The 20268-nt window shown below is 37.8% G+C and overlaps 1 protein-coding gene across 3 annotated transcripts in view; it reads left to right on the top strand.

Moving 5' to 3' along the window:
• The window catches only part of Lrp1b (LDL receptor related protein 1B), a 1970757-nt gene that overhangs the window by 1081624 nt on the left and 868865 nt on the right, over nt 1-20268 (top strand). For all 3 annotated transcript variants that reach the window (XM_029472167.1, XM_021181392.2, XM_029472172.1), the window contains exon 8: nt 16029-16251. In XM_029472167.1, the coding sequence (XP_029328027.1) occupies nt 16029-16251 (223 nt within the window). The remainder of the gene's footprint in view (nt 1-16028; nt 16252-20268) is intronic.

The raw sequence follows: 20268 nt of genomic DNA, 5'->3' as shown, positions 1-20268 counted from the left end.
TCCTTCCTTCCTTCCTTCCTTCCTTCCTTCCTTCCTTCCTTCCTTCCTTTCTTCCTTCCTTCCTTTCTTTCTTTTTTCTTTCTTTCCTCCTTCCCACCCTCCATCCCTCCTCCCTTCCTCCTCCTCCTCCTCCTCCTCCTCCTCCAGTGATAATGAGTCAAGCATGCACAAAGAAAAACCTTACTTCTTCCAATATCTCTTATATAAGCTGCTGTCAAAGGATATGGTGCAAATTAAAGGTGAATATTCCTATTTCAAATGATTTGGGTTAAAGTCTGAAAGTAGGAAGAATAATCCATTGCAGTGTATCAGATACTTGGTTACTAATTTATTCTAGATATAAGCAAGTTGACAACCAAGAATAGCTTGGAATGTAACACAAAGGAATGTAACATTTCTTTTGATACTATTATTGCGAAGTTGTGTTGGGATTTTGATGGTGATGTATTTGAACCTATAGATTTCATTTGGTAAGATGGTCATTTTCACAATATTGATCCCATCATCAAGTCATGAGCACAAGCAGATTTTCCAACTTTTAATCTCTTCTTTATTTTTCCACTGTTTAATTATGTCATTGTATACTCAAGGCACTTTGTTGAGGCCATAGTGGATGGGAATGTCTTCCTCATTTCTATCTCAATATGATTATCTTTGGAATATAGAATAGTTGTATATAGGTAACTGTTTGGGGCATTTTAAATTTACTGTCTGACAATTTTGCATTAGTTATCATCAGATGTAGGAGTTTCTGGATGGGTTTTTATGTTCTTTTATGTATAGAATTATATCACTCAGAAGTAGAGTCAGTTTTACTGATTCTTTTCTTCTATCCCTATCCATTTTGGTTTCTGTTATTGTTTAATCATGTCAATTAAGACTTTATTTGCCATAATCAATAAAAAGGAACAGTGTAGACACTTTTGTTGAGTTCATATAATGAATTGGCTTTTGCAGTCATGGGTGTGGAGTCTGCCTACTTAGAGTGGAATCAGTAGTACATACAAACTAGAAAGACATGGGACAATTTTATGCAAATGGTAAAGATATAATTCACAAAGTAGAACTTATCTATTTTTATATACCTACTAGTCCACTTTTGAAATTTGAAACTGGATAAATCAGTCAACACGCTATGAAAGATAATTTTTACTTCAAAGTTGGCTGTCTATAGATGTTAATTACATATACAAAAATACTTCCAATATATCAGGTGGATTCTACATTCTTGCTTAACTAATGTACAAAGATGAATATCATAGTAGCTCATCTTACAAGGAAGAGGCAAGGAAGTGAATATTAAATGAAATATTTTTAACAGAAGGATTATGAGGATAGTATAACTCAAATTATTTCATTGTTTCTGAAATCTAAATAACCTAATCTTCTGTGACGTTTTCTGAATATGTATGAACAAATGTCTACTTGACCTAGATAATGACACAATAACAAATTAAGTAATTATCCCACTAAAGTTCAATCAAACATGGCAAAGTAATGAGTTTACTGTCATTATTTACAGAAGTATTCCTGGCTCAAGCATAGCTTCATCACTAAAAAAATGACCCAACTTGGATGACAACTCAGGAAAGCTGCATCCTTGGAGCACCCTGCATGTCTTATAGGATGTCGATTGGCTAGAAGGCATTAGACAATACAGCTATCATGTTAGAAAGTCTATCTTAATGAAGTATCTAACGCATATACAATTTAGGAAGGAGGCTTGTGATCCATGTAATTTTCGGTAACTTCATGAAACTTGTGAGTTGTTTATTTTCCATGTCTTAAGGAGCCTCTTTCTAGGATGGACTATTTCAATTCTGAAGAAAATGTTACACATCTACATGTAATGAATTACAAAAATGGAGAAAAGTTATCACTGTTGAAGCAACAGAGACATAATAGATATATGATCTATACATTTGCTATTATCAGCAACAACACAATGAATAGTTTAGTGAATTGATTATTTCTTTAGATATTACATCTTTAAAATAAATTTTTGAAACAATAATTACAGGTTCAAAGAGCAAATGCATATTTACTTATTTTAGATATTATCAAGGTCCCAATTTCAGTGACTTTTGGACTTGGAAATTTTGTTTGTTTGTTTGTTTGTAAAAGATTTAATAAAAGAACCTAATGAAAATATAGATCATCAACCACTTTATAGATAGCAAATTAAATCCACAACTTCTCAGTTTTACAAAAACACCAGCACTGATTTCAAACATTGCTGTTCATGTAAGAACTTGAAGTAAAGCTTTGTGTCTTTGGTGATAAATCTTACACGATGTGTAAGAACAAATACATACAGTGGATTGCTTTTTCAAATCATCTTGTTAAAGATGTATTTTCTCTTTTAAATGAACTAACATTGTCATCTCAAGGCAAGCAAATCCCCATTTATCCACCTAATAGGAACAGTGGGTAAGATGAATACACTTTTAACTGTGGGACAAATGGACCCAATACAGCAAACTGGATTAGTATGTTGGTCTGAATGACCTTGTAAAAACTCATTAAAATGAAGTAAATAAAATATCCTGAAAATTTCAAATACTTAGTGATAGATCTCCCCATAAATACCTGGCAAAGGAAATGAGTCTCGTGAGAGGTGATCACTACAGTAATATAGTTTGGTCAATGTTACCAAATATCGCTCCCACTCATATTTAAAGTGGGTCCTTCTGAAAGGTTATTAAGCTCAACTTACTCAGGAAATGTTGTATCAGTGTGAGCTATGATATCACCCATATCATGTCTGTGACAATTATTTTTTTAGGTATTTTCTTCATTTACATTACAAATGCTATCCCAAAAGTCCCCCAGACCCCCCTACTCACTCCCCTGCCCACCCACTCCCACTTCTTGGCCCTGGCATTCCCCAGTACTGAGGCATATAAACTTTAAAAGACCAAGGAGCCTCTCTTCCCAATGATGGCCAACTAGGCCATCTTCTGATACATATGCAGCTAGAGACACAAGCTGGGGGGGGGGGTTACTGGTTAGTTCATATTGTTGTTCCAACTATAGGGTTGCAGAACCCTTTAGCTCCTTGGGTATTTTCGCTAGCTCCTCCATTGGAAGCCCCGTGTTCCATCCAATAGTTGACTGTGAGCATCCACTTCTGTGTTTGCCAGGCCCTGGCATAGCCTCACAAGAGACAGCTATATCAGGGTCTTTTCAGCAAAATCTTGCTGGTGTATGCAATGGTGTCAGCGTTTGGAGGCTGATTATGGGATGGATCCCCGGGTATGGCAGTCTCTAGATGGTCCATCCTTTCAACTCCTTCCATGAGTGTTTTTTTTTTTTTCCCAATTCTAAGAAGGTGGCAATGGCTTGTGCTGTAAGATCGAGAATCTACAAATGGGACCCTATAAAATTACAAAGCTTCTGTAAGGCAAAAGACACTGTAAATAAGACAAAAAGGCCACCAACAGTTTGGGAAAGGATCTTTACCTATCCTAAACCAGATAGGGGACTAATATCCAATATATATAAAGAACTCAAGAAGGTGGACTCCAGAAAATCAAATAACACCATTAAAAATGGGGCTCAGAGCTAAACAAAGAATTCTCATGTGAGGAAAACGGAATGGCTGAGAAGCACCTGAAAAAAATGTTCAGCATCCTTAATCATCAGGTAAATGCTAATCAAAACAACCCTGAGATTCCACCTCACACCAGTCAGAATGGCTAAGATAAAAAAATTCAAGTGACAGCAGATGCTGGAGAGGTTGTGGAGAAAGAGGAAATTTTTTCAAGGGACACTTGATTACTAAATTCACAGAACTTTAGAGTCAGTGGTTTAAAAAAATAACATCTATCACTTTGATTATGAATCCTTTTACCAGAGATGCACACCTGCATGAACATTTATCTCCTGGTATCTATGTCAATATGGACAAACATATTTTGATTGATTCATGAATTTAGTGTTCTTCCAGAAATATTTCCCTGGAAATAACTGATAAAAACCAAAATACACATTTTCAAAGCTGAATGAGGAAAGTTTTGTCTGCAAAGACTTCACTTGGTCTCCTTAGTTGTACCAATTCAACTAGAGTTTAGTGTTATAATTATCATTAAAATCACACCTAGAAATTTAAAAAAAAAAAAAGAAATTTAAGTAAGTAAAACTTTTATTACAGGCCAGTGGTGGTACACGCCCATAACCCAGCACGCAGGAGTCAGAGGCAGATGAACCTTGGTGAGTTCTAGGCCAGCCTGCCAAGTTTAGAATGAGTTACAGGACAGCCAGGGACCCACAAAGAAACCCTGTCTCAAATGTATATGTGTGTGTGTGTGTGTGTGTGTGTGAGAGAGAGAGAGAGAGAGAGAGAGAGATATTTCTTTGTAGAATTACTAACTTATTCTTTTCTAAGTATATAGGGGAGAGAGTTTAAAAGGTCAGTGTCTAAGAACAGTTGCAGCAGTAACCCTCATTGAAAACTGAGATCTCGAGGAACAATTTGAGATGCTGTTTAAATGGGTGGATGCATTAAATGAGTGGATGCATTAATTTCTTTTGGTGATGCTATTGTGTGTTGGCTATTTAACATATTTCTATAACACAATAAAGTGACATATGCAGTTCAAGGAAGGATATATATATATATATATATATATATATATATATATATATAGTGAGTGACAGTTCATCCTGGCAAAAAAGGCATGGAAGCAGAAGGAGCATGTGGCAACTGGACATACTATATCTACATTCTACAGCATAGAGAAGTATGAATGCTAATGTAGCCCAGAGGATATAGCTGCATTTATGATGCTTCTCCAAATTTCAACAAACTTGATCTAGAAATTCCTTCACAGACAAGTTTAAAATCAAGATTAAGTATTCTATGTCCCTTCTGATAATGCCAACTATTCCTCCCACTATGATTTGTTCTCCCCATATCCTGGGAATGGAAGGCTATAGGCAAAAAACTACTTAAAGGAACAAAAAGGATGAATGCTTGTAGCAATTATTCTCCAAATATCAGAGTACTGGTTCCATGGATTGAAGGGCCCAAAAAGATAGATAGGTGTATGCAGAAACCTAAATAATGAAGAACAAGAGTCTGAAAGGGCCCAGTAAGATAGATAGGTAAATATAAACATCTAAATGAAGGACAGTTATCTGAAGGTTCTAGAAGTTACTTTAGGGTTGGATATTGTCAGTGATCTATCCAATACATGAGAATTTCCAGAGATTTTTTTTTTTAATGAGACTTTATTTACATTCTAAGATTAATGTCTGGACAGCAGTGGAATTCTTAGTCACATGTTAGACCAGAGATGGTGAAAATAAGGGGTTCATGAGAAAAAGGGAAACCATGTAGTTCTTAGAAAAAAGGAAAATACACTAAGAAGGGAAATTTGTGATTATATACCAGTTAAGCCAGGCTTGCTGGATGGTGGCTTCCTCTCTAGCAAAGTACAGAAATCAGGTGAGTGAGCAGCCTGTCTCCTCCAATAATCAAACTGTCAAATATTGCTGGAATAACTGTCCTACAGATAAGGGGGGAAGTTACCTGAATAATCCAACATAGCATGCTTTCTGTTTCCTCCCATTTTTATCCTATCCTTTAAAATGGCAAACTTATTATTTGCTGAATAACAGGCTCTGTAATTACAGAAAACTGAAAGTCAAATTGAAGGTATAATCATACATGATTTTAAAATGATACCGGCATTATCTGTTTAATGTAGTGATGGGGCTATCTGGAAACATTTAAATTTATAAGGGACCTTAGTCATGCTGCATACAAAAGCTTGAGAAGTTGCCACGGACTGGACTCAGTGGGTCCCTCAACTCGCGGGTAATCAGGGTGCAGGTATTCAGGTAGGCAAGGAGTTGGTGGGGTGACAAACAGACACTGACACAGAGAGGATGCTGTATCTGAATGTAATTTCTCAAAGTGAGCATCAGACATATTAAGGTCATCCAAGGTACATTGAAGTTACTCACTGCAAAATGATTTTTATACAAAACACAGGAATGCATACATAAAGGCTAACAGGAACCAACTGGAATAAAAATCAATGTTAACAACTGGGATCAAAAGCAGCCCCACCTAAGGTCAGTTTATTCTTAGAGGTCAGGGACAAGGGCTTCATGCCCTTGCCATAGTTCCAATTCTAGTCTATTGTCTAGTCCACCTTCCCCTTAGGCCATTGTAAATTCCTGTTTATGGGAGTGACTCAGCTATTGTTCTAAGTGTTTACTCTAGTTCCTTCTTAGACCACAACCTTCCTTCATCCCAGGCCATGCTAAATTCCTATGTATGGGAGTGACTCAGCTGTGCTGTTCTAAGTATACTTTGTAGACTAGCCCTGAGATTTCTAGTTCTATTCCAGTAAATTGTAATGCCTGATTTCTTTCACTGTCTGTCAACACAGGAGGCTTTTCACCTGAATGACTAACATTCTTACAAAAATTAAAGCCCAAGGTTGGCTCAGTGATTTCCTGGGATATTGGAACACTGGTGGAGGTGAATCTAATTTAGCTATATGTCAAAATCAATCATTATAGGTACTAATAATAAAACAATATTGAAGGGAAGCACACAGATCAGTTCACCAACTAATGCAAGGACAGATTTGGAGCATTCATTTTACAGGGTCCCAAGGCTCCAGGAGACTAAGTTTCCATGAAACTTTTTGCCTCAGAATTGCATCCAAGCTTTTGAGCCTGTAACACAGTCACCACTGGAGTAGGTGTGGCAAGAAATATGAATAGAGTGTTTTCTTGAATTTTAGCAAAGTGAAGAACTTCTAAACAAAAACCAAACCAAACCAAACCAAACCAAACCAAACCAAACCAAACCAAACCAAACCAAACCAAACCAAACCAAACAAAGCAAAACAACAACAACAAACTCTAATGGTTCAAACAGAACTCCTCTGGAACCCTAGAGAAGTATTCTTCCCTTGATCTTTAAGCACAGAATTTATGCTACTTTTTGAAACAAGGCTGACTTTGTTCTTGATTTGACTGGAGAACATAAAGGCCTCTGACTTTGTGTCCTCTTACCACAGGTCCCTGAATAACTATGATTAAATGGCTGTCACATACACACAACAAACACACACACACAAGATTTACTTTTAAATAAATTATTGTTTATTATTAAATACTGTCTTATATTTTCATGAAAAGAAAGAAAGATTGCAGATACTCTCTCTGTTTCTAAAGTTATTTTTCTTTACAGTCAGAATGTCAAATGAAATTATATAATGCTAATTTTTAACTCTTTTGGAGTGATTCATAATCTTGTTTGCTTTTCACTTCCCAAAACATCTGATGCTTTCTCTTTCAACAGTTTACAAAGACTCCTCCGTATCTGTGGGCCCAGTAAGCATTATAATGCATTATCTTGAATATACTGGGTTTTGCTACAGATGTCAATGTAAACCAACTCAAAGAAATTTTCATGTAGACTTAGATAATGCAATGTATTTCCAGGCCAAAGGCCAGGGACTAAGATTCCACCCCTCTACAGCCTGAAGACATAGAAGATCTTGTTCTATGCGTTTTCCTCTCTTTCTCATGCTATATGCACAAGTTCCAGAGTTATTTTTTCCTTCCTGTCTATCCTACCAATTTATTTGACCTATTTCAACACATGTAGCCGATAGGTGGAAAATATGCCTGTTTAAACTATTGAGAGAGAAGGTCTACTGCCTCTGCAAAGCCTAGCCTATCATCATGTGTTCAGTATAACCTATTTATCTTTGAAGGATTGCCTACTATCAAAGTTTTCCTGTAAGTCCGGGCCTCTCAAGAACACTTGCTTAGAGGAGCAACGTTTTTCAGAGAAACATGCAGAGTAAGCCAGCCATACTGTCCATCATATCCAATGCACAGACACTTTGGGGAAAATCATTAGAGAAATGTTTTCACAATCCAAGGATGCTGGCTGAGAGTAGAAGTCTACACGTCAAGTTTAATTTCTCTGTGTTTGTATATAGACTGAAAACCAAGGACAACAGAGGTTTCGCCAACAACAAAAGTGAAAACACCAAACAAGTAAAAATCAATAACTAACTGTCTTACAGGCTTAACTAGACAGAGAAAATTGTTTAATTGTTTATCTTCTACAAAGTTAAATGGCAAGAGCTAATGGAATTTAAATTTTTACCTCTTATAAGGGAGATTTATTACCCTTTCAGATTCTTTATTGCACTCAACAATTGCAGTATTAAATATTTAGTATTGTTACTTTAATTCTGAGTATACTTTAATTACTCTATATACTGTGGAAAATTGCTCTCTTGTTCAAATTTGTTTATATAATGGACAAAAAATATAAAATTGTATTACAATTGATATACATTGGATAGCACTAAATTACAACACAAAAAGAGTACAGAATTAATACTGTTCTCAGCATAATATGTTCAAAGAAATTACCATCATCTTCCTGAAATAGAAAATATTTGCTTACCATCATTAAGACATGATTCATAGACATTGAGTGTTCTTGCTGGGCCATGATCAGATCACTATAGGTATTCTCAAGTTTTGCATTTATGCTTTTTAGCTTTGCATCTACCTCCTCATGTGTCCCCACTATGAATATTGTTATGTCTTGCACTGGAACATCATTTTTTAGAGTTAAAATAAATAACATTTTGTAATTCTGAAACTGAGGCTATAGAACACTCACAAAAAGGGATCTATCATGACTGGCCTCTGAAAAACCCAACAAGCAGCTGAAAGAGTCAGATGCAGATATTTGCACCCAACCAATGGACAGAAGCAGCTGACCTCTGTTGTTGAATTAGGGAAGGCTGAAAGAAGCAGAGGAGAAGGGCGATTCTGTAGGACTAGCAGTCTTAATTAATCTGGACCCCTGATATCTTTCAAACACTCGACCACCAAACAGACAGCATACACCAGCTGATAGGAGGCCCCAAAATATATACAGCAGAGGATTTCAGGTCTGTGTTCATTCAGAGATGTTGCATCTAACCCTCAAGACACTGGAGGACCCAGGGAGTTTAGAGATCAGGTGTGGTGGGTGGGTGGGACATCCATGTGGAGATGGGGTGGGGTGGGAAGGAGGTGTGGGATGTGGAATAGTTGGAGGGTAGATGTGAAGGGGCAGTGAATGGAATATGGAGTGTTAAAAATGAATTACAAATAAAAATGTTTTAAAAGACTAAGAACAATTCTAGAAAAAAAAAGATCATGTGTCCTTGTGAACAGCACCCTCAATGCAGTGAAAGCAGGTACCCCGGGCCAAAGTAATTCTTAGAGTTATCACCAAACAATAAACAATGAAGAAAAAAATTCAAAGGCCAAGAAAAAATAGATAACCGCTGTTGTAAACAAATAAAAACTTGTTTTAAGGTATTAGTATGTGTAATAATTGCTTTCCTTTAAAATTTAGAGGCCATTGGCCCCTTGCCTGTAAGCACAACATACTATCATTGTCTTCACAACCTACTTAGGGACATGTGATCTACAGGGAAGTTTACTAATGATTCGCAAAGTTTCCGGCTACCTTCTGCCATGTACAGTGTACACACTGGCAGCAAGGGAAGACTGCACCTACAGTTAATAAGATGTCACGGTTAAATCTGCTCTGCATCTGTGGTGTGATAATGGACCTGAAATGAGAACCTCCCCTTTCCTGGAGAAGGACAGAGAAAAGAACTCGGAACTAGATGAGTAGTGCAAAGCCCCCAAAGCATCCCTGCCTTGGTGTGTTCTTAGGAAACCTTCTTGGCAGTAAAGATAACACTTGGAATCTCGTTTTACTTTAGTCTGAAAGCTGATGATAGGGGAAAGAGAAAACTAGAAGGAGATTCATAGCCCCATGAGAATATTCTATATGTAATTATTTGTTTTGGGTTTATAATCAAATAAAAAAGATTGCTGACACAGACATGGAGAACAAAGGCAGAACTGAAGTTGTAAAGGACTAGGCCATAGAGCAGGACAGGGCTGATCTCCAGTAGACAGTGTACACCAGTTATTTTCAATCTTCCTGATGCTGCAACCTCATGTTGTGCTCTTTTTAGAGCTGGAGAAATAAATCAGCAATTAAGAGCAGTTCATGCTCTTACAGAGGACCAGAGTTTAGTTCCCACTGTCTCACAACCACCTCTAATTCCAGTTATGGGCGAACTCAGCAACTGCATCTGGCTTTCAGTTACTGAACCCATTCTAATCTCCCCCGCACACACATAACTAAAATAAATGTACAATCTTTTAATAAAGGATTTAGGTGTTCAGAAAAACATTGAGGAAAAAAAAACATGGGTAAAATTGGATTGCAAATGTCATTTTTAAATGAATTTTTGATACAGCTCCTGGAGCAGGTTATAGACTTTCCTCTTGATGCTAAATTCAAAAGGCAAAAACAACCGAGGGTGTAACTATCATATTTCAGATCAAACGACACAGCTTAATCTAATTAGTAGAAAAATGAGGGAACTCCAATTTTAAACATCCATAGCAACTCTGCTGCTTAGAATGTGAAAGCAAACAACAAAGAAAGGCCCGTGAATAACCTGTTCAAAGCAAAAGTGAGAAAGGACCAACCATTCTGGCTTGCATTCTCAGCAACAGACAATATGAGGAAGAATATTAGTGATCCATGCAAGGAGGCAGACTGTTGTAGCTCCAAAACTCACAAAATCTGAGTTCAACATTCAGCTACAGAATTAGACTCTATCTTACAAACTAAACTAATCACTATTGATTACCAGTAGAAATCTGAACAAGTGTTGTGTTATGTATGTTTGCTAAAATGTTGATTATGACAGGCACATTGTGCTTATGAGATGAAATTGTCCTTTTCAAGAAGCTTACAGAATTAGCCAGAAAGAGTAATGATGTTTGCTGTAGCCTCACATGATAGCTTCACATGATACAGGGTCCATGGCTAACAACTGGGAATACATTTTGAAGGACTGGTGAATCCAAATGTAGACTACAGCTAGTTATACATTCTACTATATATAAAACTTTGGTTTATGTTTGAAATTCTCACAAAATAAGGAGATCAAAAATGGAACAAGGTCCATGGTGTTATATTGGCCATGGGAAAATATGCAGATTGGACATCTCTAAATGAATGTTTAATGTAGTAGTAATTTTGTAGTCTTTGTAGTAAAAGATGATAGAATAATTGGGATGGTGCATTTAGAGGGGCTAAGGTTCAGGAAATACAAGAAGGAGAGGGGCTTTTTCAGTCTAGAGTCCAATTTATCTTTTATTTTTTAGTTATAGTACAGTTAAACCTAAGTTAAAAGAGTTTCATCCATAACCCTTGTTGACCTCAAACTTGCTGTGTAGCAGAGGATAACCTGGAACTTTGGTCCTTATTTCCAATTTCTGGGACTACAGATTACAATCCAGGCTACTGTGCCTGACCTTAGCTTTTCTCTTTAATAGGAAGTGTTAAGGTAAAATTAAGCAAGTGTGAAAATTGGCAACAATAGAGCATGCTTGCTCTAATGGTACAGATGTGCACCAAATACTATGGCCAGGGAGTCATCTTTGGAAATTCCCTTTGTATTAGTTATTTCTGTTATTTATAAACATGATGAGAAAAGGCAATTTATAGAACAAATGGTTTATTTTTGGCACATACTTCCAGAAGGCTTCTCTATAAGGAGCAGAGAATCACAACAGCAGATACCCAGAGCAGGAAGCTGAAGAATCACATTTTTAATTACACACAACGGAGAGAGAAAATTGGAAGTGGGGTGAGGCGGAAAGCTCTCAAAGTCACAGTGACTTACTTTCTCCAAAAGGCCCTCCTAAGGGTCCCAGAACCCACCTAAAACAGTGCCACCGACATGGGACCAAGGGATCACATATTTGAACCTAGGGGAAATAATTCTCATTCAAATTATGCCTTTATTTCTTAGATTAAAGTTAAATGTGACCATAGCACATCATATTCTGGGAGGTTGAATTTAGTGTTAAGAATAATTTTCAGAGCTGGGTGTGGTGGCACACACCTTTAATCCCAGCACTTGGGAGGCAGAGACAGTCGAATTTCTGAGTTCGAGGCCAGCCTGGTCTACAGAGTGAGTTCCAGGACAGCCAGGGCTACACAGAGAAACACTGCCTTGAAAAAAACAAAAACAAAACAAAAACAAAAACAAAAACAAAACAAAAACAAAAAAATTTCATTGTTTCTTGGGTACTAGGTATTCTACAGTGTGTTTTAAGGATGAAATGAATTGATTCTTTGCTCTTTTGGTTCAGGTGTTTCACCTATCTAAACTCTTCCTGTTTATCTTCATATCTTTGAAATTATTATTACACTGAAACAATAAAAATGTTAGTAACTCATACACATAGCAAATCATATATATATGCATATATATCATGTACACACACACAGTAGTAAATATTACTACAACTTCAATAGAAAAAATTTACTGTTTTTATAAGATAATTCATAACAATTAATTACCTTCATCAGATTATCAAGCATACTTAAACTTTAATAAATATCAAATCCAATGGCTTCCCCTTGAAGGATACCTTTATTTTTGTTTGTGAAGTTTGATCCAGCCATCCTTCTTTCCAAATGTCTTTGGTTGTCTAGTATCTCTGACCTCTAATCTCAGCTGGCATCTGACCTCGACGGTCCTCTTTTCTCTTTTTGTCTGTTTCTGTAACAGTAGGCTTCTAGGGCTGTCACTCTACTCTCTTTGTTTCTTCTCGATTTAATTCAGTAAAGCCAATTCATGGTTTCAGACAAGTCTTTTTTTCCAGACAGGTATTTGCACGTTTTTGTTTGTTCCTTTTCCTTTTCTTTTTTCTTTTATTTTTTTCTTCCTTTGCTTATTTGTTTCTTTTTTACTTTTGTTTTAGATTTGTTTACTTCATTGTATGTCCATAAGTGTTTTGCCTATGCATATGTCTGTGACTAGTACCTGAGGAGGTCACAAGAGGCCATCAGATAGCAGGAACTGGAGTAGGATACTGCACTGTGAGTGCTGGGAATTGAACCCAGGTCCCCTGAAGGAACTGCTGGGCAATGTTACTTCACTTCTTCTTCTTTTTTTTTTTTTTAATTCTTTAATCCTTTTTTACAGTCCACTCTTTGTACCCCTCCAGGTCTGTCCACTAACCATTCCCCATCCCATACCTCCCTCCCTGCCCCCTCTCTCTCAAAGGATGTCCCCATCTTCCACGCCCCCCCCCAAGACCTCCCCACTCCCTGGGACCTCAAGTCTCTCTGGGGTTATGTTCTTATCTCACTGAAGCCAGACCAGGCAGTCAACTGCTGTGTGTGTGTGTGTGTGTGTGTGTGTGTGTGCGTGTGTGTGGTAGTGGGGAGCTCATATTAGCTGGTGTATACTGCTAATTCAGTGTCTGAGAGACCTCTGGGGTCCAAGTCAACTGAGGCTGCTTGTTTTCCCATGGGGCCACCCTCTTCCTCAGCTTCTTCCAACTTTTCCCCAACTCAACCATAGGGGTCCCAGGATTTTATCCATTAGTTGGTTGCTGGCATCTGTATCTGAGTCTTTTGGCTGATGGTTGGGCCACTCAGAGGGCAGCCATGCTAGGCTCCTGTCTACAAGCACACCACAGCATCAGTAACAGTGTCAGCGCCCCAAGGCCTTCCCTTAAGCTGGACCTCAATTTGGGGCTATCACTGTACCTCCTTTCTCTCAGGACCTTGTCCATTTTTGTCCCTGCAGTTCTTTCAGACAGGAACAATTCTGGGTCAGAGCTTTTGACTATGGTATGGCAACCCTATCACTCCACTTGATGTCCTGTCCCTCCATTGGAGGTGGATACTACAAGTTTCTCCTCCCCACTATAGAGCACTTCATCCAAGGTTCCTCCCTTTGAGTCCTGAGAGTCTCTCACTTCGTAGGTGTCTGGTATATTCTAAAGTATTTTCCCACCTTTCCATTCTTTCTCCTGGCCCTCAGTGCTCAGTCCTGTTCGCCCCCCCCCTCAATACCTGACCACACTCCCTCCCTTTCCCTCTTTGTCCCCTCTCCTACCCATATGTCTCTATCTCTCTGCCTCCATGATTTCCTCCTCCCAAGTGGGATTGAGGCATCCTCACTTGAGCCCTTGGGCTTCTTGAGTTCTATGTCCTGGGTATTCTGTACTTTTTGGCTAATATCTACTTATTAGTGATTAGTGAATATGTACCATGCACATCCTTTTTGGTCTGAGTTCTGGAGGATCCTCAGGAAATTGGAAATCAATCTACCTAAATACTCAGCTGTACCACTCTTGGGCAGTTACCCAAAGGCGATCCATCATGCCACAGGAGCACGTATTCCTCTATGATCATAGTGGCCTTATTTGTGATAGTCAGAAGCTAAAAACAAACACAACAGAAGAATGGATATAGAAAATGTAGTTCATTTACTCAATGGAATACTACTCCGCTATTAAGAATGAATACATCATGAGTTTTGCGGGCAAATGGATGTTAATTTACTTCTTATCTGTTATAGTCTCTGCATATCCCACAGTTCATGGTGTGCCAGCTTCTGCCATCCTCAGTGCCTGCACAATATCTAGTTCCCTTGACCTCTGTAAAATGAACTACTCATAAATGGAAAGTTCACAAATAAGAAGCTTTATGCCATGGGATAGACCATCTATAAAAATAGCAGTGCTCTTCTGCTTAGACCATGTCTGAGGGTTGTACTCCTCATGTATTTCATTAATGTAATTTCTATAAAAGAAGAAACACACTCCTTATGAAAATTTATCTTGGGTGAGCTATAATCAAATTGGCTAAGGATGAGGAATGTGAAGGTATCAGAAGTGTGAAGGGGACAAAGAGATACAAAAGGACAGAGAAGATGTGTGTTGGAATATGTTTATGCATTTTTATTTGTTCTTTAACAAAATAGAGAGCTGTCTATCTAAATAGACTGTCATTTGTTTAACTTGTCATGATACTAATACTATAATCTTTCAAGAACACATAACAAACTCTGGCTGTACAGAACACTATGCATTTATGTTTAAAAACTGCCCATACAGAAAGAACTGAGGTAAAATTACACCTTAAATAACACTGCTTAGTTTGAAAGGTAACCCATTGTTTTAGATAATTCAAGAATGTTGAGAAAAGTAACTAAAAATTCTTTCTCCAAGTGTGTAAAATCTTCACATTGCTCAGTGACTGTAAATTAGATTATTCTTGAGATTATATTTAAGTCAAGTCAAAATGGCCTTCCCTTTACAAATGCAATTAAGTCTCATGAGTGGAAATCTTGTTAACTATTGTCAAGATAATTGAAATTGATTTGTGTTTACTAAACATTGTGAATACTAATCAAATATTAAACACTCAAGTGTTCCAGGTGCATTTAAACATGTGGCAGTCTCAGAACTGCTTTAAAAGATTCCTTGTCCCAGAAGTCAGCAGTTTGTTTCAGCATTTTCTTCAAAATATATTAAGAGAAATAGAGACGTGTCCTTCATTTCCTTTGCACAATTCTATTAGTTAGGAAGTGTTTGGAGTAGGTCTGGGAATCACAGTATTTATGTCTTATCCCCAGTGCTGCAAACAGCAAATCTATTTTTTTTTCACTGCTTCATTCTATTCCAGGTTTGCTGCTCTCTGCCCCTCACTACATTACAGAACGATACAGAATAGGTTTTATAGGAACCAAATATTACTAGCAATTTGGAAAGCAGGTTGAAGATAACGTCTGGTGGCTCACATACCCTGGCCTGGTGATTTGGATTGCTTCAGTAGCTTGTACTGAATAGGATGGATGCACTGAGTCTATGAGGCTTAGAGAAACTCTGCTGATACAAAAATAAACCCACCACAGTCATTGGTTTTAAGGAAATTTTACAGTTGTTGCTTAACCTGCTCCCTTATGCCCTGCAATATTCATTAGCAGATTTCTCCGTTTATGACTGATATTATATGGAAATGGTTATGGGAAGCTAGCAGATGTAACTACTGAAATAAATTAGAAAGAAAGTTTTGCATTTTTACAGATGGCTCTATCAAATATGCCCTCTCTCTCTCTTCATATTAACATTTACTTTTCTTTCAACAGAAAACTTTTCTTTACTGACTATGGGAATGTTCCCAAAATAGAGAGATGTGACTTGGATGGGATGAACAGAACAAGGATAGTTTATTCAAAGGCAGAGCAACCATCGGCCCTAGCTTTGGACCTCGTCAACAGATTGGTTTATTGGGTAGATCTCTACTTGGACTACGTGGGAGTAGTAGACTACCAAGGCAAAAACAGGCATACACTTGTTCAAGGCAGACAGGTAAGTACAATTTTGTTAGAACAGGTAAGATAATAAACCAAACACATGGCACTCTCCTAAAGATTACAATCTGCAGCATTTATAATACCTTAAAGACAAAATGTTATCTGTTACAAATTTAAGATGCATTTTTTTTTCTTTTAATTTGGGAGTTCTAGTCATAGTGATACTAAGATATGCCCCTTGAATTTGTCAGGGTCCTTTAGGAGAACACGATGTATTGTGTGATTGTGTGTGTGTGTGTGTGTGTGTGTGTGTGTGTGTGAGAGAGAGAGAGACAGACAGACAGACAGACAGACAGACAGACAGACAGACAGACAGAGACAGAGAGACAGAGACACAGAGACAGAGAGACAGAGAGACAGAGAGATGGGAATTTATTAGATTGGCTTATAGTCTGTGGTCCGGTTATTATAACAATAGTTGTTTCCTAATGGAAAGACGATGAATGCTCAGTCCAGGAGATGGGATGCTCTGAAGCTTTAGTGGGGAGCAGCTTGTCTTTACTCTAAGTTGGAATTCCAAAGAAATATGTTCTAGCATCACTAAGGGAATGCCTCAGGAAGAAGATCTGTGAACTTGTCAGTTATAGTCAGGGCAAACAGGAGAAAAGCCAGTTTCTTCCTTCTGTGTTCTTTCTGGGGGCTCCTGATGGAAAGCATTTTAGGGTGGTTCCCACTGCAGGTGGGCAGGTTCAGATTTAGGGTGGATATTGTGATCTCAAATGACACAATCACAGATAACCTTCACAGGTGTGCCCAGCCAGTTGACAGCCAAGAATCAGTCATCACAGCCATGATACTGGAGATTCCCCTTGCTTCTTCTCCACACTGTAAAAAGCAAACAAAACATAAACAAGAACACAAAAGCAAAAGTGCAGTATTTGCAAGAGAGAGACTCCCTGGAACAGGACAGATGTCATGACCCACTTTCTGAAAACTAATTTAAAGTGTTTATTCATATGGAGCTGCATCACCATCTGTCCCAGGGGACATTAAAAATAGTTTGCTAACAAAAGCAAATGTGTGCTCACAAAAATGTCCTAATTATTTCAATAGTGTTAGACTTAATTTTGCCAACTGATTCATTAGTGTCCTTCCTAAATGAGAATTTTGTGAAATTTCCAAGATCAATATTCTTGCCTGTGCATTATTTTTTGTTTTTTTTAAACAATGCTCCATAAATACCTTAATAAGCTGAATTGTTATATGCCTTTTCAGTTGTATTCCGCCCCCCCCCCATTTAGCTCTTTTTTCCATATGTTCCATCAATCTCTTGTGAGATTTTAAGTGAGTTAGTAGATTTCAAAATAAATTCCTTTTTATTTCTTTTATACTGTGAGGTAGACACATTATGTGATACCTCTTACAGTGACTTCTTTCCTTATTTTATGCAGTTCACTTTCCTTGATACCTGGGACACACACACACACAGACAAACACACACACACACACACACACACACACACACACACACACACAGTCCAATATTGCGACAACTGTTTTCTTCATACCATTAAGTAGCCTAAAGATTTCAGTTTTTGGAAGGCATTGCTTATGTTCTTCTGTGTAATCAGTTTGTAATATGCTGGTGACAGACTCTATCTTCTTTGTTGCAATTAAATTTTAAACATGGAATGGAGAATTGAAATGATTTGCCTCATAACTAACCACATTGACATATTTTATGCGTTTGTACAAATGGCTTAGTGGTTAGGGGCATGTAGTGCTCTTACAGAGGACTCTTACAGAGTTTTCAGCACAGCAGAGTGCTCAAGACCTGTAAATCCAGGAATCTGACCCTGTCTTCTGGCCTCAATAGACACTGTACTCACATTCACAAATCAACCCATAGAAACACACATTATACACATTTTTAAAAATAATAGGATAGCATTGGAAATGTAATTGAGGAAAATACCTAATAAAAAAATTAGATCTTTAAAAAATATTTTATATGTCTAGTCTCTGCTTCCCCCCTTATTTTTATTATTATTGTTTTACTCATTTATGCCTTTATAATGTATGCACATGTGTTTGCATGGATGTACTATGAGAACAGAAGACAGGTGGCTCAGAGTTCAAGTTACACGTGCTTTCATATTTGAATAGTGCTGAGGTTTAAACTCAGGTCCTTATGATTATGCAGCAGCTCCTTTTAACTGCTGTGAAATCTATATTCTGGGGAGGTCTGGGAGTTGTGGGCACAAATTAATGGAGGCCAGAGGTTTACTAGTTACTAGACTCGCAGCCATTGAGTGTTTAGTTTTCCTTTTCCTTATTTCAGTTTCTTGTGTTTGGCTGGCTCCCTAAACATATGCTATGTCTGCCACCAAGTAATCCAATGTAGATATAGCCTTTACAAGTTGTAAAATATGGAAACAGATTTATATGGAAACTAAAAATATGAGGAGCTGTTGAATGGAGTGTAGAATTTGACATAGGAACAGATTTTCCACCCTGGCCAGTTGTTTGTTACGTAGCATTGGTTTACCTCCTGGGATGTGGACTGACATTGTTTAAAACAGTAATAGCATGTCATGATGACAGACATGGCATGAAGGTGGTCTAATACTCAGGACAAAGGAAGGAGTGCATCTTGTTTACACTTTCTAATGTGAGAAAAATTGTGGACTGAATCAATCTTAGACCATTGGTGTATTTGGAGGATGTGAAAAATGATCCTCTAAATGCACACGCCCCTTCTCTCATAACATCCATGTGTCCTCACACTTACCATGATATGCCATGCTTACAAAGTAATTTGAAGGCTTTAACATGGATTTAACATGGCATTCTTTCTTGCTGTTTATTTCTAGACTAGACAAGAAGAGATGATCCAACCTGAAAACCAGGTTTCTTTTACTCTCACTTCTAAACAGGTCCAGAGAACCATGATGCTCCATCTATGCTAGACCTAGATGTCGGCAAGATTTTTTTGTTAAGAAAATTTTTACCAATTTGTATGAGTGGTTTCAAAAACAAACCGCATGTTCTCCCATTCCCCACTGCAGATCAATGTGTTTTAACAGAACCAACATGCTGTCTCTAAAAAAGTGATGAGTGCTTCTCATAAAAAGCTCTTGCAACACTCAGTAATAACTCCACATATCCAGACTAAATGCATTTCAAATTAAGTATAGTTTAAGAAAACCATTAGCCTCTACACCTAGCAGGTTTTCAGGAAACAAGTGGATCACTCTGCCTTCGACCACTAGAAGCTTCTATGAATATCAAATGTTCAATCCTCACTACAAAACACAAACCCTGTGCCAAGACAAACTCAACTCGCTAAGTGTATGCAAAAGAATAAGCATCATTATTGCATTCTATTTGCCAGTATGAATAAGCCTTAGAAATCATCACATTTCTGAGTGAAATGCTGAAATTTTATTTATCAGTACTGTACACCTGTGATTTCTGTCTCTACCATTTCTTTCTTTCTTTTTTAAAATTTTATTTGGTCTTTTTATTTTTACACTCCAGATTTTATACCCCTCCCAGTCCATCCTCTGACTGTTCCACATACCATATCTCTTTCTTGGCCCTGTCTCTACGAGCATGCCCCCACCCCCATCCCCTCAGTCCCTCACCCTTACCCTACCAGACATCCCCACAACCTGGAGCCTGCAGTCTCTTGAGGGTTAGGTATATTTTCTCTGACTGAACTCAAATCCAACAGATCTCTGCTGTATATGATGTGTTGAGGGCCTCATATCAACTAGGGTATGCTACCTGGTTGGTGGTCCAGTCTTTCAGAGATCTCAGGAGTCCTGGTTAATTGAAACTGCTGGTCCTCCTAAAGGGTTGCCCTTCTCCTCAGCTTCTTCCAGCTTTTCCCAAATTCTACCACAGGGGTCAGGAACTTCTGTCCATTGGTTGGGTGTAAATATCTGCATCTGACTCTTTTACAGATTGCCCTTTCCAATTCGTTGAAGAATTGAGTTGGAATTTTGATGGGGATTGCATTGAATCTGTAGATTGCTTTTGGCAAGATAGCCATTTTTACAATGTTGAT

This window comes from Mus caroli, chromosome 2, assembly GCF_900094665.2.
Source record: "Mus caroli chromosome 2, CAROLI_EIJ_v1.1, whole genome shotgun sequence".
NCBI classification, from domain to species: domain Eukaryota; kingdom Metazoa; phylum Chordata; class Mammalia; order Rodentia; family Muridae; genus Mus; species Mus caroli.
The sequence above is the reverse complement of the archived record's forward strand: the minus strand, read 5'-3'. Positions and strand labels throughout refer to the sequence as shown.